This window comes from Anomaloglossus baeobatrachus, chromosome 2 (assembly GCF_048569485.1).
Source record: "Anomaloglossus baeobatrachus isolate aAnoBae1 chromosome 2, aAnoBae1.hap1, whole genome shotgun sequence".
In the NCBI taxonomy this organism is placed as follows: domain Eukaryota; kingdom Metazoa; phylum Chordata; class Amphibia; order Anura; family Aromobatidae; genus Anomaloglossus; species Anomaloglossus baeobatrachus.
The window spans coordinates 353,338,963-353,359,758 of NC_134354.1; the positions used below are offsets into that span (position 1 = coordinate 353,338,963).

Consider the following 20,796-nt stretch of genomic DNA (forward strand, 5'->3'; position numbering starts at 1 on the left):
ACTCTTCTAACTTTCTAACAAAAAAATGATGTTTCAAAAATTGCTCTGATCTGAGAAGACATGTGGGAAATGTAATTTATTAACTATTTTATGTGATAAGAGCATAAAAGCGAAAAGTTTGAAAATTGTGACATTTTTGCCAAATTTCCAATTTGTTCACAAATAAATGCAAAAGATATCATCCTAAATTTTCCACTATCATGGAGTACAATATGTCACAAAAAACAGTCTCAGAATCTCTGGGATCCTTTGAAGCGTTCCAGAGTTATAACCTCATAAAGTGACACTGGTCAAATATTTGGCCTGGTCATTAAGGTCAAAATTGCCTCCGTCACTAAGGGTTAAAGATGTACTGTGGACAAGTCACACAAGTAATTTGCACAAAAAAAATGCAGCAAACATGTGTAAAGAAGAACCCCTGTAAAAACAGTATTTTATTCGATATATTTTAAAAAACAACAAAAAACACAGAATAAAGACACACAATTATTAGACCAGTAAGGCTTAAGGTCCAGTCACACTAAGCAACTTACCAGCGATCCCAACAACGATAGGGATCGCTGGTAAGTTGCTAGGAGGTTGCTGGTGAGATGTCACACTGCGACACTCCAGCGATCCCACCAGCAACCTGACCTGGCAGGGATCGCTGGAGCGTGGCTACACGAGTTGCTGGTGAGCTCACCAGCAACCAGTGACCAGCCCCCAGTCTCCTAGTTACAGCACACATCAGGTTAATTAACCCGATGTGTGCTGCAGCTAAATGTGCACAGAGCAGGGAGCAGCGCACACTGAGCGCTGGCTCCTTGCTCTCCTAGTTACAGCACACATCGGGTTAATTGCCTGATGTGTGCTGCAGCTAAATGTGCACAGAGCAGGGAGCAGCGCACACTGAGCGCTGGCTCCTTGCTCTCCTAGTTACAGCACACATCGGGTTAATTGCCTGATGTGTGCTGCAGCTATCTGTGCACAGAGCAGGAGCCGGCAGCACAGGCAGTGAGAGCGGAGGAGGCTGGTATCAAAGGTAAATATCGGGTAACCAAGGACAGGGCTTCTTGGTTACCCGATGTTTACATTGGTTACCAGCCTCAGCAGAAGCCGGCTCCTGCTCACTGCACATTAGTTGTTGCTGTCTCGCTGTCACACACAGCGATCTGTGCTTCACAGCGGGACAGCAACAACTAAAAAATGGCCCAGGACATTCAGCAACAACCAACGACCTCACAGCAGGGGCCAGGTTGTTGCTGGATGTCACACACAGCAACATCGCTAGCAACGTCACAAAAGTTGTTCGTTAGCAGCGATGTTGCTAGCGATGTTGCTTAGTGTGACGGGGCCTTTACTGTGAAGATAAATAGATCTAGACGGGATACAAAGATATTCTATCCCTCATAAGATACCTGACAAATTAGCTCTGCAAATCCGTGGATGTTGGCAGCCAAGAAATTGTGCAAGTGGCGTCCCCCGCACCTCGGCAGCTGTACCTATGTCACCCTAGATGACCCTGTGACTACTCTTTAGATATGATACATAATAAAAATATGTCACAAGCATATTAAAGTATCACGTTTGATATCTCAGGGAAATGACCCCAATCTTCCTTCTCAGTGTTGAGCCCGCCAGTCTTAATGACGTGTTGGGAGTCAGAGGCAAATGATTCATTAAGGCTAGTTTCACACTTGCGTTGGACGGCTTCCGTAGCATTGCGTTGTGTGACGGATGCAACGGATGCGTTGCATATAGTGGCACAACAAATGCTACGGATCGTACAAAACAACAGAAAGCTTTTTTTTTTTTTTCTTTTTTTTTTCTTCTTTACAGTTTTACCGGCAGCAGACTATTGTGAACGATCAGCTGATCGCTCTCAATAGCCGGCTGGCGGGCGCTCAGCTGAGCGCTCTCACATGCCGGCGGCCGGGCGCTCAGCTGAGCGCTCTCACATGCCGGCGGCCGGTCGATCAGCTGAGCGCTCTCACATGCCGGCGGCCGGGCGCTGAGCTGAGAGCTCTCACATGCCGGCGGCCGGGCGCTCAGCTGAGCGCTCTCACATGCCGGCGGCCGGGCGTTCAGCTGATCGTTCGGCCGCCGAGAATGTGTGCGGGGGGCAGAGTGCGGAGTTGGTGGAGCCGAGCAGGCCATGGCGCTGAGGACAGGTGAGTGTGTGTGTGTGTGTGTGTGTGTGTGCGTGTGTACATACATGCGGAGTGGAGTGCGGGAGGGGGCGGAGCCAAGCAGGGAACTGTCGAGCTTCCTGCACACGTAGCGAGGGTAAATATCGGCAAAGCACTTTGCTTGGTTACCCGATATTTACCTTGGTTACGGGTGCAGGGAGCCAGAGAGAGCATGCGCAGTGAAATCCTACGGATTGCGCTGCTCAAAAAAACGTTACATGCTGCGTTCCTCCCGCCCGGTGCAGCATCAAAATAACGACAGACAAGTCTATGGAGAATAGCGCAGTGCGTTAACGGACTGCGCTATTCTCCATAGTGACGGACTGCGCTGAACGCAAGTGTGAAAGTACCCTAAAATGTTCCTGATTCATTCACATCGCTCCAAACCTTAGAATTATGGTCTACGGTATGCCATAACTTGCCATGAATTAGATGAAGGGCCATTGCCACTCCTAGTTCCAAGTCCAGCCATTTTGGTGGATCTTGCTGAAACTGACATAAAAAAGCCAAAAGTCGGAACATTTATGCGCAACCTCGACTTGGGATTTTAAGTGTTTTACGCAACATTTCTGAGGCAAACACTTTGTTAAATTGGGGTTTCAGACTTGGAGGTTTTCAATAGTAATAATAAGTAGGGAAGAAAATTTCTATTGTGTTATAAGCCATAGCATGATTTTACAGGATATTTGAAGAATGCTTGAAATATAAGGCCTACTACAAATAGAAGCCTTAGATACAGTCAAAGCCGGAGTTAGGGGGAGGGCCCCACTCTCTTAGGGACCCCAGCAGTTGTATTCTAAGATTCAGATTGTTTAAGGACGTTTGATGACTTCACAGTCATGTCACCAAATGTCTCTCAATTGCAGAAGTCTAAAAGAACTGAACAGGCTGGTATGCAGGACTGGCATTAAGGGGATGGGAAAGCACACTGAGAAATTTCACAGCCACTCCCCTATTCTCCTTGAGCTGAAGAGGAAACAGGCTAGTATGTATGTGCAGTGTGTGTGTGTGTGTGTGTGTGGATGCATGGATGGATGGATGGCTAAGGCCCCTTTCACACATCAGATTTTTGCCATCAGTCACAATCCGTTTTCTCGACGGATCCGTCGCAGATTGTGGCTAAACTGATGCGACGGATCCGTTTTTCGACGGATTTGACTAGCTGGAGACTAAATTGGAACATGGTCTTAAAAAAAACGGAATCCGTCACCGGATTCTGTCATCTGACAGATTACGATGGATCCTGCGCCCATAGGCTTCCATTCTACCAAATGACGGACAGCGACGGATCTGTCACTGTCTGTTTTTTCGACGTACACAAAAAATGTTACTTTGGCTGTTGTCTCCTTTTTTGACGGACCCGTCGAACGACGGATGAAACATGAGGCCATCTGTCGCAATCCGTCGCTAACATAAGTCGATGAGAAAAAAACGGATCCAGCGGCATCAGTCGTCGGATCCGTTTTTTTTCAAAATTCGATGGATTGTGACTGATGGCAAAAAACTGATGTGTGAAAGGGGCCTTAGAGATATATAAATAGACAATGACACGTTTTAAGCCGCTTTCACATTGCGTTCCGATCTCCATTCAGTGGTTCCGTCGGAGCTTCCGTTCAAACCCCCTGCAAGACAGATTTCAGATGTATGCGTCGACATTGGGGGGATGGGAGAGTACACTGAGAAATTTCACAGCCCCCCCATTCTCCTTGAAGCCCCAGGGTTTATATCTTGATAACATTGCTTGAGGACCTTTGTGACATCACATCATGTCACCAAAGGCCATTGTAGGGTTCTAAAGCTGAGGAGGAGACAGGCTGGTATGTATGTGCACTGCACTGTGTGTGTGTATGCATGGATGGATGGATGAACAGATTTCAGACGTATGCGTTGAAGGGGGACATTGACTAAAATGGTGCAGTCACTGTGTGCTCTGTTGTGCGACATTTTCCGGAGTATACACTTTCCAGAGGTGGACACCCAGACACAGTCTACTACATGGATTGTAGTTTATGGAAAAAAATAAAACATCCCCTGAAAATAAGCCCTTGCCCATTTTTCAGAGCAAAACATAATATAAGACCCTCTTATTTTCAGGGACACACGGTACATAGTAAGTTAGTTCTAAAGCAATGTAAAAATATTATTTGGTGATGAGCGGACCTGTTGAAGTTTGATTCTACAGCTTACGCTGGACTTTAGATAAAGTTTGGTTTGGCTCCCAGACTTAATCTGAACCCCAATGGAAGTCCCTAATTGGGCAGTTCAGGTCTCCACCCACATACAGCCAGCCATAAACAGAACACTTCCGGGGGCAGGTGGGCAGGGGTTTTCCTATTTTTTTGGGTGCACACTACATCCGATCACGCTGTTGTTACTCCCAGTACAAGCCGTTCAAACACTGGAAGCAGCTCGCACTCGGTGTAATACTTATTCTCTGTTCTGAGGATTTCGATAGCGTAGGGCAATGACAACCAGAGACGAGTTCCGGGTACAAGATGTTTTATAGTATGTCACCACGGTAGAAAACAGAACAAACACAATAACACATACAATACTATCCGGAATAGACGCGCAGGGAATTCCCGGGACCACGCACCGGACTCCCCCAGGGAGACCACCAGAGCGAACCCCTATACAGGGACTGTCCGGTAATCTACCCCGGAAGGCCTAAATGCGCAGCAGCCGGGATAAGGAGCAAGCGGTAAAGTCAATGAGTGTCCGTACGGAAATGTCTGTCCAAAATGGTTACGAACCAAAAGAGAACCAGGCGGAGTGCTGACCGAAGATGGTAAACGGAATCCGGGCACAGCCTTGAGAGCCGGGTACAGTCCAGAGTCAATCGGTAGGCAATCCTTTTAGGGGAATCCAGAGGCAATCCGGAATAAGCAGTAAACACAGCAGGAGCACACAGCAGGCAGTAGCACACAGCAGGCAGTATACTCAGGCACTGGACTGGGCTGGGAGGCGGCCTTTTAAGCCGCTGGACAGGAAGTAGGGCAACAGAACGGCAATCTCCATGTTAACCGAGGGCAAGGGCAGTCAAAAGAGAACTGGAAAACCTGGAAACCTGACACTCGGCAGAGCACCAAGCATACCCGAGCACAGCGATGCTTGAGAGAGTGGTTTGCATACGTAATGTACCTGAACTTCGAACCAGAACACTGTTTTTTGGGTAAAGGCTGTGTTCAGTATGAACACCAAACACCAAAGCTTGAGTTCGCTTATCTATAGTTACAATATGTCCAAATTTAGTGTGTCGTTTGGCCTACGTCTGCCACCTGAATCCTATTTATTTCACTGTATAGGAGAGCACAGCAGACTGCACTTTCTTATACAATGGACAGCTGCAAAAAAAGTATACTGTAAGGTATTCAGTTTGGGTTTTTTTTTATTTCCAATGGGATATATAACTCCTAAACAAATGCACCACCCGCTAGTAGCCATAAATATAGTGTCCTTAGGTTTCAAGTACTTTTCAGAAATATATGTCAATGAATAGTATGGCTCACCTTCATTGTACTCCATGAAACATATAATGTTGATGTGATCTAGTTTTCCATGTCTACTAAGTGCAGCTTTGCCATCAGTCAATAAAGCAATTCCAGCTTTCATATCCTCTCCACTGTCACCTCTTTGAGCTGGGCTTGCTATACCTCCTCTACTGTCATTATGTCTATGGCTGACTCATGGTAATTACGATCTTTTATGGTAAGCTTCCTATAATGCACAGTTATGTATGATAAAAGTCTACCATCGACCCTTTATGTTATTGATTCACTTGGATTGTTTGAGGTTGACTGTTTTGACATTAGCAGAACAAATAGCCAATACTATGCAGATTTAATAGCACACAAATGAAACATGTATAGATCCCGTATCTGTGTATACAGACATCTGACGAGTTGTAACATTTCCATATTCTGCAATATAGTTATACAGGATGTACATTTTACAGCTAAGACAGCGATTGTGGGCAAGGAGAAATGTACAAGTATAGAAAACCTAAGAATCAAGGATCTTTTGTGGAGGTGTCCAATTTCCGCGGAGTGGAAGCAAGCACAATAGTAATTTCTCCAGCTATTGTATCAGAAAGAACATGAGGCCATCACCTTCCCTTCTCACCTCAGCACAGTTTCCGTCACAATCCTGAATCAATGTCGTTTTCCCATTGTTGCACGTAAAGAAGGAATACAGGGAAGTCATCTGGGGTCTGCTGCACATGAATATGCTTGGTACTTCTTTGGTGACTTCATACACTTTCTATGGCTGTCCTGTGAGCTAGCACTCATATATACATAGGACAGGCATTTTGTTCAACACAGGAGAGAGATAAGACGTAGCAAGATACAACCAGAGCAGCACACAATCAGATGAGCTAATATCCGACATCTCAGATCCCCGTGTGCCCCAACACCACCCCATACATATGAGCATGTCAGAGGATCCCAGCCACCAAATTTACTAAGGCCAGCTTCCTTCACATATTGTACCAGTGGATACAATATTAAGGAATTCCTGCATCACTATGTGGAAAATAAAGAAGAAGGAGGTTATGGTAAACGTCTTGGCACTCTAGAATACCATTAGTGGCTAGAGATGCAATACTTTCATGTACAGTAATGAACTTACACATCAATCATCTCTCCAACAATAAATTCAGCTACTGATCAAAGGTGCCCTGTTGCCCAGTCAGTAAAGGGTCATTTACTTGGCAGCTATTAATAAGGAACGTTTGTGCTATCGTCTAAGCAGGACTTTTCTGAAGACCTCAATGGCTAGTAATGCATAGTTACCATATGCCAACTAGAGTATACACAGCAAAAAAAGTCATGCTTCCATGAACAATCCCCATCCTGAGAAATGATGCCATGCATAGCCTTCAGCTGAGCTCTGCTGGAGTACGTACAATATATCATAGGTAGCAACCAAAACCAGCTAGGCAATGTATTGACAAAGAACATGGGATTGCATTCGAAACACGTTGTCTTTGAGCTTCCAGCTCTTCCACTCCATTTTCCTCATGGTGTACGCATGTAATTTTTAAAGAATGAAATAAAGACTATTTTTAAACATTAAAAGAAGCTGGAACCACAGTTTTTTCTTCAGGCAAGGTATTGCTTATCCACAGAAAAACTTGCCAATACCGGGCAGGGATGTGAACAGCCCTGTTAGAATGGAGTTTTCGTTGTACATGCTTTCCACCACTCAACTATACAAATATGGGATAACTGGAGTTAGCTAATGAATGGAGCTCGGCCGTCGTTCCTTTCCAACGGACAACAAACCATTGGTAATAATCCTTCATTTTAGGCAAAACCTTTTCTTATAACTCTCCACTTTCCTGAGTAAGTCAGATAATATTTTATAGAAATCTAAAGACATCTTTCATGTTTGATTAATAATGCCTGTCTATTTATACAAAGCGAAGGGAAACATTTTCCCCTTGTGAAAAAGAAACATGTGTTATTATTAACAAGAAATTGTAGCTGTAAGATGTTGTCTCGTGAAATGATCTCTACCGGTTAGACCTAGAAGACACAGAATATGTTCTGTGAAATAATTACGGATAATTACACATTATGACTAGATTGATTAACAAGTGTCAAAACCTCAAGACAACCCAAACGAGGTGTGAGCATTGAAAGTTAGAAGAGAAAACGTGCTTCCATCCTAGGTGTCTGAGACATCTCTGCTTCCAACACATTAAGATGATTCCATTAGTATAATGAAGTAAATGATAGCATGCGGTCATCTGAAAAGACAACCTTGTATTCATGCCTACTTAAGGAAGGAAGCCAAAGCCTGGGGCCCATCCAAAGTCAATGACACTGGAACAAATCGAGAGGTCCTGAATGATGATGTGTACTGAGAGGAGCTTTTCAGCACAGGATATCAGGGCGCAAGTTTACCCTGTACATGTCTCATCAGCTATTTATAGCAGATCTTTTCACTTACTATGGAAGGACAGTAAATTACAGCTACTGCACTATACTAGTAGCCAAAATGGCCCAAAAGTGTTGTGTTAGACCACACTGAAGACATACAGTCCTTTCTAATCTTGAAGAGCATTCCCCCGCCGCCAGCCATGCATACACAGCAGCCTGTCAATCACTTCCCCGAGCTCTCGCCATCAATTCACCGGACCCACAAACTACATGCTTAGCGTTTTCTTTCATTACTTCTAGTAATAAGAGGCATAACATTGTTTGTGTGGTTTTGTCTACTAGGAGTAAGGACTTGTAGTTACAGATGTAACAAGCGCTAGTTACACAGATGACGAGCTACTCTGCAGCCGCTTCCAAACACAGGAAAAAGCGTAGGCGCACTACAATACTGTATCATGTCGTTCGCCAACAGAGGCACGCCACAGACATGGATCCCAGATCGCCAGGGCAGCAAATCCAGATTCACATTACATCCTAACACAATTAGACACCGATGATGTAAACCAAAACTACTAATGACGATTAAAATGAATGGCCCAGGGTGCTCTAGAGGGCTCCTGAACCCCTCTGACTCCACTCAATTATGACCTATTCTGTCATTACCTGTGGCTGCAATATTTGTCAAATGGCAGCCAACCAATTGTGTAAATGCACCCCGTCTTCTAGATGGTGTCATCAATCATTGGGGAAGCAGGGCTATCTCAGGATTGCACAACCTGATTAACGGAACGCTGGGAATTTGTAGTGTTGGCCGGGGAAACTCAAAAAAGGCTGGAAAAGAAAGAAATGAAACCACTAGGGTGGAGAAAATGAGATACAACCTGCACCGCTGCCAACCAATGTAGTGATGAGGAATGATCCAGTACAATAGAGGCGTAATTATAGTCACATTTCTCTTACATACCTGTATGATGGACCTTGGAGAAGGCAGAGAGAATACACATCAATTCTTCACATACATGTATGCAAATAGACATATGTATACAAGAAAGGATAGATGATAGGTTGATAGATAGATAGATAGATAGATAGATGATGAAGGGATAGATAGATAGATAGATAGATAAATAGAGGGATAGATAGATAGATAGATAGATAGATAAATAGAGGGATAGATAGATAGATAGATGGATAGACAGATAGATAATGGATAGACAGATAGATACATGATTGATAGATGGATAGACAGATAGATAGATAGACAGATGGACAGATGGATAGACAGATAGATACATGATTGATAGATGGATAGATATATAATAGACGAGATAGATAGATAGACAGATAGATAGATAGAAAGATAGATGGATAGACAGATAGATAGATACATAGATAGATAGATACAGTTAGGTCCAGAAATATTTGGACAGTGACACAAGTTTTGTTATTTTAGCTGTTTACAAAACCATGTTCAGAAATACAATTATATATATAATATGGGCTGAAAGTGCACACTCCCAGCTGCAATATGAGAGTTTTCACATCCAAATCGGAGAAAGGGTTTAGGAATCATAGCTCTGTAATGCATAGCCTCCTCTTTTTAAAGGGACCAAAAGTAATTGGACAAGGGACTCTAAGGGCTGCAATTAACTCTGAAGGCGTCTCCCTCGTTAACCTGTAATCAATGAAGTAGTTAAAAGGTCTGGGGTTGATTACAGGTGTGTGGTTTTGCATTTGGAAGCTTTTGCAGTGACCAGACAACATGCGGTCTAAGGAACTCTCAATTGAGGTGAAGCAGAACATCCTGAGGCTGAAAAAAAAGAAGAAATCCATCAGAGAGATAGCAGACATGCTTGGAGTAGCAAAATCAACAGTCGGGTACATTCTGAGAAAAAAGGAATTGACTGGTGAGCTTGGGAACTCAAAAAGGCCTGGGCGTCCACGGATGACAACAGTGGTGGATGATCGCCGCATACTTTCTTTGGTGAAGAAGAACCCGTTCACAACATCAACTGAAGTCCAGAACACTCTCAGTGAAGTAGGTGTATCTGTCTCTAAGTCAACAGTAAAGAGAAGACTCCATGAAAGTAAATACAAAGAGTTCACATCTAGATGCAAACCATTCATCAATTCCAAAAATAGACAGGCCAGAGTTAAATTTGCTGAAAAACACCTCATGAAGCCAGCTCAGTTCTGGAAAAGTATTCTATGGACAGATGAGACAAAGATCAACCTGTACCAGAATGATGGGAAGAAAAAAGTTTGGAGAAGAAAGGGAACGGCACATGATCCAAGGCACACCACATCCTCTGTAAAACATGGTGGAGGCAACGTGATGGCATGGGCATGCATGGCTTTCAATGGCACTGGTTCACTTGTGTTTATTGATGACATAACAGCAGACAAGAGTAGCCGGATGAATTCTGAAGTGTACCGGGATATACTTTCAGCCCAGATTCAGCCAAAAGCTGCAAAGTTGATCGGGCGGCGCTTCATAGTACAGATGGACAATGACCCCAAGCATACAGCCAAAGGTACCCATGAGTTCATGAGTGCAAAAAAGTGGAACATTCTGCAATGGCCAAGTCAATCACCAGATCTTAACCCAATTGAGCATGCATTTCACTTGCTCAAATCCAGACTTAAGACGGAAAGACCCACAAACAAGCAAGACCTGAAGGCTGCGGCTGTAAAGGCCTGGCAAAGCATTAAGAAGGAGGAAATTCAGCGTTTGGTGATGTCCATGGGTTCCAGACTTAAGGCAGTGATTGCCTCCAAAGGATTCGCAACAAAATATTGAAAATAAAAATATTTTGTTTGGGTTTGGTTTATTTATTACTTTTGACCTCCTAAAATGTGGAGTGTTTGTAAAGAAATGTGTACAATTCCTACAATTTCTATCAGATATTTTTGTTCAAACCTTCAAATTAAACGTTACAATCTGCACTTGAATTCTGTTGTAGAGGTTTCATTTCAAATCCAATGTGGTGGCATGCAGAGCCCAACTCGCGAAAATTGTGTCACTGTCCAAATATTTCTGGACCTAACTGTAGATAGATAGATAGATAGATAGATAGATAAATAGATAGATGATGGATAGATAGATAGATAGATAGATGATGGATAGATAGATAATGGATAGATAGATAGATAGATGATAGATAGAGGGATAGATAGATAGATAGAGGGATAGATAGATAGATAGATAGATAGATAGATAGATGGATAGACAGATAGATAGATAGATAATGGATAGACAGATAGATAGATGATTGATAGATGGATAGAGAGATAGATAGATAAACAGATGGATAGATGGATAGACAGATAGATACATGATTGATAGATGGATAGATATATAATAGACGAGATAGATAGACAGATGGATAGACAGATAGATAGATACATAGATAGATAGATAGATAGATAGATGATGGATAGATAGATAGATGATGGATAGATAGATAGATGATGGATAGATAGATAGATGATGGATAGATAGATAGATAGATGATGGATAGATAGATAGATGATGGATAGATAGATAGATAGATAGATGATGGATAGATAGATAGATAGATAGATAGATAGATAGATAGATAGATAGATGATGGATAGATAGATAGATAGATAGATAGATGATGGATAGATAGATAGATAGATGATGGATAGATAGATACATGGATAGATAGATAGATAGATAGATAGATAGATGATGGATAGATAGATAGATAGATAGATAGATAATGGATAGATAGATAGATGATAGATAGATAGAATCATAGATAGATAGATAATGGATAGATAGATAGATAGATAGATAGATAGATAGATAGATGATAGATAGAGGGATAGATAGATAGAATCATAGATAGATAGATAATGGATAGATGATAGATAGATGATAGATAGATAGATAGATAGATAGATAGATAGATAGATAGATGATAGATAGAGGGATAGATAGATAGATAGATAGATAGATAGATAGATAATGGATAGATAGATAGATAGATGATAGATAGATAGAGGGATAGATGATAGATAGATAGATAGATAGATAGATAATGGATAGATAGATAGATAGATAGATGATAGATAGATAGATAGATAGATAGATAGATAGATAGATAGAGGGATAGATAGAATCATAGATAGATAATCCCCAAAAAAATAAAACAGCCGCACTCCACAATCATCTATGTATTGGCGGACTTTAGCCCCAATGTGATGTCTCAGCGCAGACAACTAGGACTTTTTTAAGTAGTGCTGCTCTACTCTTTGCCTTGTATAGATGGATAGTTACACCCTCAAAATGCTTTGCAACCTTTACCAAGCTATATCAAAATAACTCATTCCCATGATCTGAGATTTCACCCTATGCATTGCAAGAGTGAAGACATAAAGAATTAAAGTCCACAAAGAGGGTCAATTTATGTGCGAAAAATGTCCACAATATATAGATGAGATCTTTAAAATCTCATTATCTTTGCTGGCGCTCTATGATGCTCCTGCATGGAAATCCACATGGAGAGTCTGCAATGAATCTGCAACACGTGCGCACTGCCTTAGGATACATGGACACAGTATGTATTTGGTGTCAAATTTCTACATGGATTTCCGTTAGAAAAAAATGTGGTGCAATACAGCACCAACTAAGTAATGAGTTTCCAGAAATCCCATCTACATTTGCTGCACCCCAATTGACCTAATGATCAAATGTTAAAATCCACAGTGTGCCAATTACTTGTGCAGAATTCACTGCAATGCAACAAAATCCCCATGTAATATGTGAAACACTTCTTGCAGGTATGCAGAGAAAAATCAAATCCTTAACGAGTGCGGTCGGTCTTAAAAAACGCTATTAACCTGAAGATATGATGTTACGCTGCAGGTTATTATCATAGCATTCTGAAGCTGCCCGATGCTGGGAGGAAATAAACATTATTCCTCCAGGCAGCCTTGGGTGCCCAGTTATAGGAGTGGTGCCCGCACAGTTTCAGCCACCACTTAGTAGGTATAACCACACCCACAGCAGTGACTGACAGCCGGCTCAGCATTAGAGGAGGCTGTCAGTTAATGCCAGGGTGTGAATAAAGCCTCGGTGCACTATGCGCTGACTGGTGGCTAAAAGTGGGCTGAGCCAGCCCTATTACTGAGTGCCCGAGGCTGCCAGGAGAAATAGAGTTCATTTCCACCCGGCTCTCACATGGAAAATGTTCCTTAAAACCTTTGTCCATTCTGGGCCTAGGCATCCAGTGAGCACTGTCTCAATTACTGACAATCTTCTGTGGATGCCCAATCACACAGATACTATTGATATCTTTACCACAATCCGCGATATAATGCACTATCCAACAGTCTTATTTTAATGGTTCATTTCAAAGGCCCAGAATCCGTGGAGATTCCAGCAGTAGGACCCCCGACCCGCAAGAAGTCACTTAGGCTACTTTCACACTTGCGTTCAGCGCATTCCGTCACTATGGAGAATAGCACAGTCCGTTAACGCACTGCGCTATTCTCCATAGACTTGTATGGATGACGCACTGTAACGCAAGTGCCTGCGTTGCATCCGCTGGACGACGCAGCGTCGTTATTTTGACGCTGCGTCGGGCGGATGGAACGCAGCATGTAACGTTTTTCTGCGCTTGGAGTGTCAAAAAAACGCAACCTGCAGGAATCCGTTTGGCGTCTGTTGTTTTTATAATGGACGCCTATGGTGGCGGATTCCGCTAGAATGCGTCATTTGACGGATTCCGTTAACGCATCCGTTTTTACACAACTGCGCATGCCCAGATGTGTAAAGTAAAGGAAAAAAACCTATAACGGATTGCGTTATTTTGTACGATCCGTAGCATCCGTTGTACCACTATATGCAACGCATCCGTTGCATGCGTCACACAACGCAATACTACGGATCCCGTCCAACGCAAGTGTGAAACTGGCCTTATCTGGTGCAGAAGTGATAACTTCCAGGTGGGACAACCCTATCTGCTCCACTTCTCCTGCTCTGTCGGCTGCCTGTAGATCAGACACTTGGCTTCCCATCATGATGGCCTCCTGGACTCTGAGAATGGCAGCGTCTAATAAACACTATCAGTATTGCCGATGGGTTTATTTTCATGGTTAAATTGATAAATATTTTAGAATTACTCTTATTAGTTCACACATTTATCACAGCCTAATGGGAGTATTATTTGGAGAGTCAGATGAATACAAAAGTAAGACAAGTCATTATACATGTTATCCTCCACTGCCGCCGGTTGGCCCCCTGTACCGGGCCTTTGATTACAATACTTAGTAGAGGTGTGGTTACTGGGGAAGGACATCCCTATGCCATGTTTATGCCCCTGTGGGCCGATAAGTTGCTGATACACATGATGCCTTATAGCCGCTCTTTAGCCTCATTGTCTGAGTTATCGGTTATTTGGGGCATGAGTGCAGTATGGGGTCTATTAAAGGGGTTGTCCAATATTCAGACAGCCATTTCTCACCCTGTAAAATAACACACTCACCCCCGGTGCTGATGCTATTCCAGTGGTGCTTCTCCTATGATTCGACCTGTGGCCCGTTCACTATCCCCTCCTTCACAAAGAAAACATCCAGAGGAAGTAAGAAGCAGTTGCAGCTCTCACTTCCTCCGGATGTCAATTATGCCTGAAGGCAGGGAGAGTGAAGGGGCCGCTGACTGGCCGCAGGGATTGCATGACATAACAATGTCACACGATCCCCAGGAGGGGCAGTGCTGAAACCACTGGATCGGCACCAGCACCGGAGGCAAGTATAGGTGTTATTATTTTACTGGGGAAACATAGGGATTGAGAAGGGGTTGTCCATTTAGGTGGACAACTCCTTAATTATGGGATTTTATGATATGATTGCTCCGTTTCTTATTATATGCAGATTAAAGCCAGAAAGAAAATATATTCACAAAGGCATTTTCGATAGTTTTCTGGTGTAAAACACATTAAAATGTAACAACATTTTGCATAATGAAAATGTTTCACCTTTTACTATTTAAATGTCAATATTGGCAAAAAGAAGGGAAGAGCTGGGGTGGGACAGGGTGTGGTAGACCCGCCATTGAAATTCATCAGAACTGACATCACTTTGGTGGCATAGATTGTGTACCATATTTCTGGAGGAGGCGCACGCCCACTGTAAGGCTATACCTAAATCACTGGGTGCCCCTCCTAATGATCTGGGGACACAAAGCCAGACTTCATCTGGCATTAACCTTTCCTGTTTTACCATTACAGGACAGCCGAAAAGAATGTGGACCTTTGCCATAGGGATCACATTATATTATCGCATGGACCTTTGCCATAGGGATCACATTATATTATCGCATGGACCTTTGCCATAGGGATCACATTATATTATCAAATTGACCTCTGCCATAGGGATCACATTATATTATCGCATGGACCTTTGCCATAGGAATCACATTAGTTTATCACATGGACCTTTGCCATAGGGATCACATTATATTATCACATGGACCTTTGCCATAGGGATCACATTATATTATCACATGGACCTTTGTCATAAGGATCACATTATATTATCGCATGGACCTTTGCCATAGGAATCACATTATATTATCGCATGGACCTTTGCCATAGGAATCACAGTATATTATCACATGGACCTTTGCCATAGGGATCACATTATATTATCACATGGACCTTTGCCATAGGAATCACATTATTTTATCATATGGACCTTTGCCATAATGATCACATTATTTTATCACATGGACCTTTGCCATAGGAATCACATTATTTTATCACATGGACCTTTGCCATAGGGATCACATTATATTATCGCATGGACCTTTGCCATAGGGATCACATTATATTATTGCATGGACCTTTGCCATAGGGATCACATTATATTATCACATGGACCTTTGCCATAGGGATCACATTATATTATCGCATGGACCTTTGCCATAGGGATCACATTATATTATCGCATGGACCTTTGCCATAGGGATCACATTATATTATCGCATGGACCTTTGCCATAGGGATCACATTATATTATCGCATGGACCTTTGCCATAGGAATAACATTATATTATCACATTATTCACTGCCAATCTAAAAAATACCTTCCGCTTTATACAAATCAGCGTCCCCGTAAGATGGCTACTGGGTGTACCACGTGGCCATATTTATTGGCCCTACTTAATAATTCAGATCTGAAGTGCGGCCCTTAGCTTGAATGGTCCAAGTAACTTAAATATTCCAGCAGTATACGGGAATCCATCTTGTCAGGAAGCACAGACCACCCCCCAGATATTGACAGCCATTCACTGGGAAAGACCACTGAAATGGAAATATGGGACGCAGCTCTGCACATATCTAATAAAGTGATATGGCAGACCCCATGATAATGACACAATGACCCCCACCCCCCCGGTCTTGATGAATGGGCGCGATGTGATGTTACTTACCAGAGCAGTCTGTGAAATGAGGAGCAGCAGCCCTGCGCCATGTATAATTCCAAAGGCAAGATGCATCCTTGTGCCTGAGAGCTGCCTGCGGAGAGCCGGGTGTCTGGTCCTAATACACTGAGCTAGCAGCTCCTATTATTCCTCCATGGGGCAGGACAGCGCCTTCACTATGACAAATCCCTCTCCTCAGCGTCTCCTCCACCCTTCCCCTCACTTCTCCTCTGCTTTCTCCGACCTCAGCCTCTTATCCCTCTCCCCTTACTTCCCTTTCACCTACAGTATTGTGGTCGCCTTCTCCCACCCGCTACCGTCTTCCTCCCTCTCCTCGTCCTCCTTCTCTTTACCGTTCAGCAGGAAATGTCTCCCCTCCCTCTTTCCCTAGCGATCAATGTGAAGAAGGTAGATGAAGGAGAGGCATGCTGGGCGCCATCTAGTGGGCACACGCGGGCGCTGCACAAGAAGGGTCTCCGCGCCATTAGTCATCATGATACAATACCTGTCCCTCACTAGGTTGACCTCATCCCCGGGATATAAAGCAGCGTGCTCCTCCAGGGAATCAGGCTGCTTAATATGGCATTTCATGTTCAATGGGGCAGGCAGGGGAAGCAGTAACATGTCTGCACTCTGTGGGTATATTATACACAAAGGGGGTGAGGGGAGGATATTACATGGGGATTTGTGAGAAGCAGCGTGAACAATATACAAAGCCAACAGACATCTTTATTATATAGCACCTCACAAAGGTCATATACATGTAGCAGGGGGACAATGTGCTGCCACAGAACCTGAGCACTGCTATCACTGGAGAGCACAAGGTCCATGGTACACTATGGGAAAGAAAAAGGGGATATCATATAAGAGAAGCTATGACAACTCAAGAAGTCATAAGGGTGCAAGCTCCAGCCCTAGGTAATACGCAGCAGACATCAATGGTTGCAAAGGGCACCCAGTGACAGCAGCAGAATACACAGGGGTATGAAGACTTGTAGGAAGGCTGTCATTCATGAAGGTGTTTCTATACGTTTTCGGGCATAAAACACCTTCAAAAGTCGCAAAAAAAAAATTCACAACTGATGACCTATGATTTTTGCCATTTTCACATCCATCCTGGCTAGCCTAGCCAAACCAGGTGTAAGCCTGCCCATCCAATTCAGCAAAAGATATGCCAAATTAGTAATGTAACTTACACCAGGAATATGCTCCGATCCCCCGACTAAAATATATTTCTGGTGGAGGCGCACACCAGTTATCAGATGCGCCTAAGTCATTAAGGGCCGGGGTGTGCGCCTCTTAATGAATTGGGTGCATCGAAGGCCGGTTTCACACATCCGGCTTTTCGCCGGTTTGCCGGATCCGGCGCTCTCCCATACAGTGACTACAGTACAGTGACAGCGCAACAAGCGCCGGTCACATGCTGTCATGTGACCGGCGCATGTGACCCGGAAGTTACAGCGCTGTCACTGTACTGTATTGTCTGTACGGGAGAGCGCCGGATCCGGCAAACCAGCGAAAAGCCGGATGTGTGAAACCGGCCTTACTCCATCAGTACTGGTCATTAGGACTGGCGTGCCCAGTGCCAGTCTAAGGCTGCTTTCACACATCCGGCTTGAGCTCTGCGGCTCAATCCGGCTGTGCAAGCTATGCAACGGATGCGGTGAACACACCGCATCCTTTGCATAAGTTTTTCCTTTGCGGCCAGTCCGTTTTTTGCCGCTTGCGGCATGCTACTGAGCATGCGCAGTGACAAAAACCGCATGCGGCGGCCGGATGCGGTTATTGCCGCATTGCGCCGCATCCGGCCGTCATAGGCATGCATTGAAAAATGCGCCGCATCGGCCGAATGCGGCGCGATGCGGTTTTTTTTGCCGCACGAAAAAACGTGCCAGGCAACGTTCCATCCGGCACAATGCGGCACTAATTAAAGTCTATGCAGGAAAATCGCAACCGGCAGCAAAAAAAAACGGTTGCGATTTTCCTGCAAAGTGCCGGATTGTGCCGCATTGCAGAAACCGGAGGTGTGAAAGCAGCCTTAATGAATCTGGGCTCATAGTGTTAACAACCTCTGTAGTGCTTTATATAGCATAATATCAGGTAACATAACAATCGTAAAAAATTCATTCAACTGAAACCCATAGAGGATGGTTTCATTTCCTACCTAGTTTTGCCCTCAAAATGGTATGGGCAGTGGCATAACTAGAGGGCAGGCAGGGCGTTTGACCTGGGTCTAGCTAGCAGGAGGCACTGTTGGGTTGCCTGATGCCACATCGCTCCGATCCAGACGTTCTCCCAGCAGATTGTCAAACTGACAGCCAACAAGGAGAACATTCAATTGTGACAGCCGACAAGAACGTTCAATTATACTTGTATCTTTCAAGGGTGAGTACACTGATTACCCTGCTGACGTCACTTTTGCATCACAGAGGAGGTGACCAGCAGCAATATAAGCACTCCCATGGAGAGTGGGAGCTGAAGAAACATTTTTATTGGCAGAGGAATCTTTTGAAGACATTGTATGAGAATGAATGATTTAAAATTGTGCTCAAAAGTTTACATACCCCTGCAGATTTTTTGCTTTCTTGGCGTTTTTTCAGAGAATATGAATGATAACACAAAATCTTTTTTTCCACTCATGGTTAGTGGTTGGGTGAAGCCATTTATTGTTAAACTACTGGGTTTTCTCTTCTTAAATCTTAATGACAACCAAACATCCAAATGACCCTGATCAAAGGTTCACATACCTCAGTTCTTCATACCGTGTATTGCCCCTCTAACATCAATGAAAGCTTGAAGTCTTTTGTGGTAGCTGTTGATGATGCTCTTTATTTTCTCAGATGGTAAAGCTGCCCATTCTTCTTGGAAAAAAAGCCTCCAGTTCCTGTAAATTCCTGGACTTTCTTGCATGAACTGCTCGCTTGAGTTCTCCGCAGAGTGGCTCAATGATATTGAGGTCAGGAGACTGAGATGGCCACTCCAGAACCTTCCCTTTGTTCTGCTGTAGCCAATAACAGGTCAACTTGGACTTGTGTTTTGGATCGTTCTCATGTTGGAATGTCCAAGCACGTCCCATGCGCAGCTTCTGGGCTGATGAGTGCAAATTTGCCTCCAGTATTTGTGATAACATGCTGCATTCATCTTTCCTTCAACTTTGACCAAGTTTCCTATGCCTTTGTAGCTCACATTTCCCCACATCATTAGAGATCCACCTCCATGCTTTACGGTAGGAATGGTGTTGCTTTGATCGTAGGCCATATTGTCCAAATGTAACGTTTATGGTTTTGGCCAAAAAGTTCGATTTTGTTCTCATCACTCCAAATTACCTTGTTCCAGAAGTTTGGAGGTTTGTCTCTGTGCTGTTTGGCATATTGTACACGAGATACTTTGTGGCATTTGCGTAGTAATGGTTTTCTTCTGGTGACTTGACCATGCAACCCATTTTTCTTCAAGTGCCTCTTAATTGGGCATCTTGAAAGAGCCACACCGTTAGTTTTCCGTGAGCCCTGTATCTCAACTGATGTTATTTATGGGTTTTTCTTTGCTTCCCAAACAATTTTCCTGGCAGTTGTGGCCAAACGTTTTGTTGTTCTACCTGATCATGGTTTGGTTTTTACAGAGCCTCTGATTTTCCATTCGTAAATCAGAGTTTGAACACTGCTGACTGGCATTATCAGTTCCTTGGATATCTCTTTGTATCCCTTTCCTGTTTTATACAGTTCAACAATATTTTCCGGTAGATCTGTTGACAATTCTTTTGCTTTCCCCATGACTCACAATCCAGAAACGTCAGTGGCTGGATGAAAAATGCAAGAGTCTGTCTAGATCCGAGAAACTCCCTCAGCTTTTATGCATACACTGATTTCAAACAAGTAAACAGGTCACAGGTGAGGATGTTACCTTTATTAGCCATTCAAACCTATTTGTGTGAACTTCTATGCATGTTCTATTGCATGTTCTATTGCATGTTCTATTGTAGGCCAAAATCACCAGGGTATGTGAACTTTTGATCAGGGTCATTTGGATGTTTTTGGTTGGCATTATGATTTAAAAAGAGAAAACACAGTAGTTTGACAATAAATGGCTTCACCCAACCGCTAACCATGAGTGGAAAAAAAGATTTTGTGTTATCATTCATATTCTTTGAAAAAAGACTAAGAAAGCAAAAAATCTGCCAGAGTAAACTTTTGAGCACAACTGTATATAGAGAAACAGTATAGGGAGAGGGAGAGTGTGTGAAGAGACAGTATGGGGAAGGGGAAATGTGCAAGGAGAGAATATGGGAAGTGCG

At 43.4% G+C, this 20,796-nt stretch overlaps 1 protein-coding gene across 1 annotated transcript in view; it reads right to left on the bottom strand.

Annotated features, from left to right (window-relative positions):
- Positions 1–16,872, bottom strand: part of SDC3 (syndecan 3) — a 160,118-nt gene extending 143,246 nt beyond the window's left edge. Inside the window, exon 1 of the mRNA XM_075336004.1 lies at positions 16,515–16,872. Coding sequence (XP_075192119.1) covers positions 16,515–16,580 — 66 coding nt within the window. The 5' untranslated portion in view covers positions 16,581–16,872. The remainder of the gene's footprint in view (positions 1–16,514) is intronic.
- Between the last annotated feature and the right edge of the window lie 3,924 nt (positions 16,873–20,796).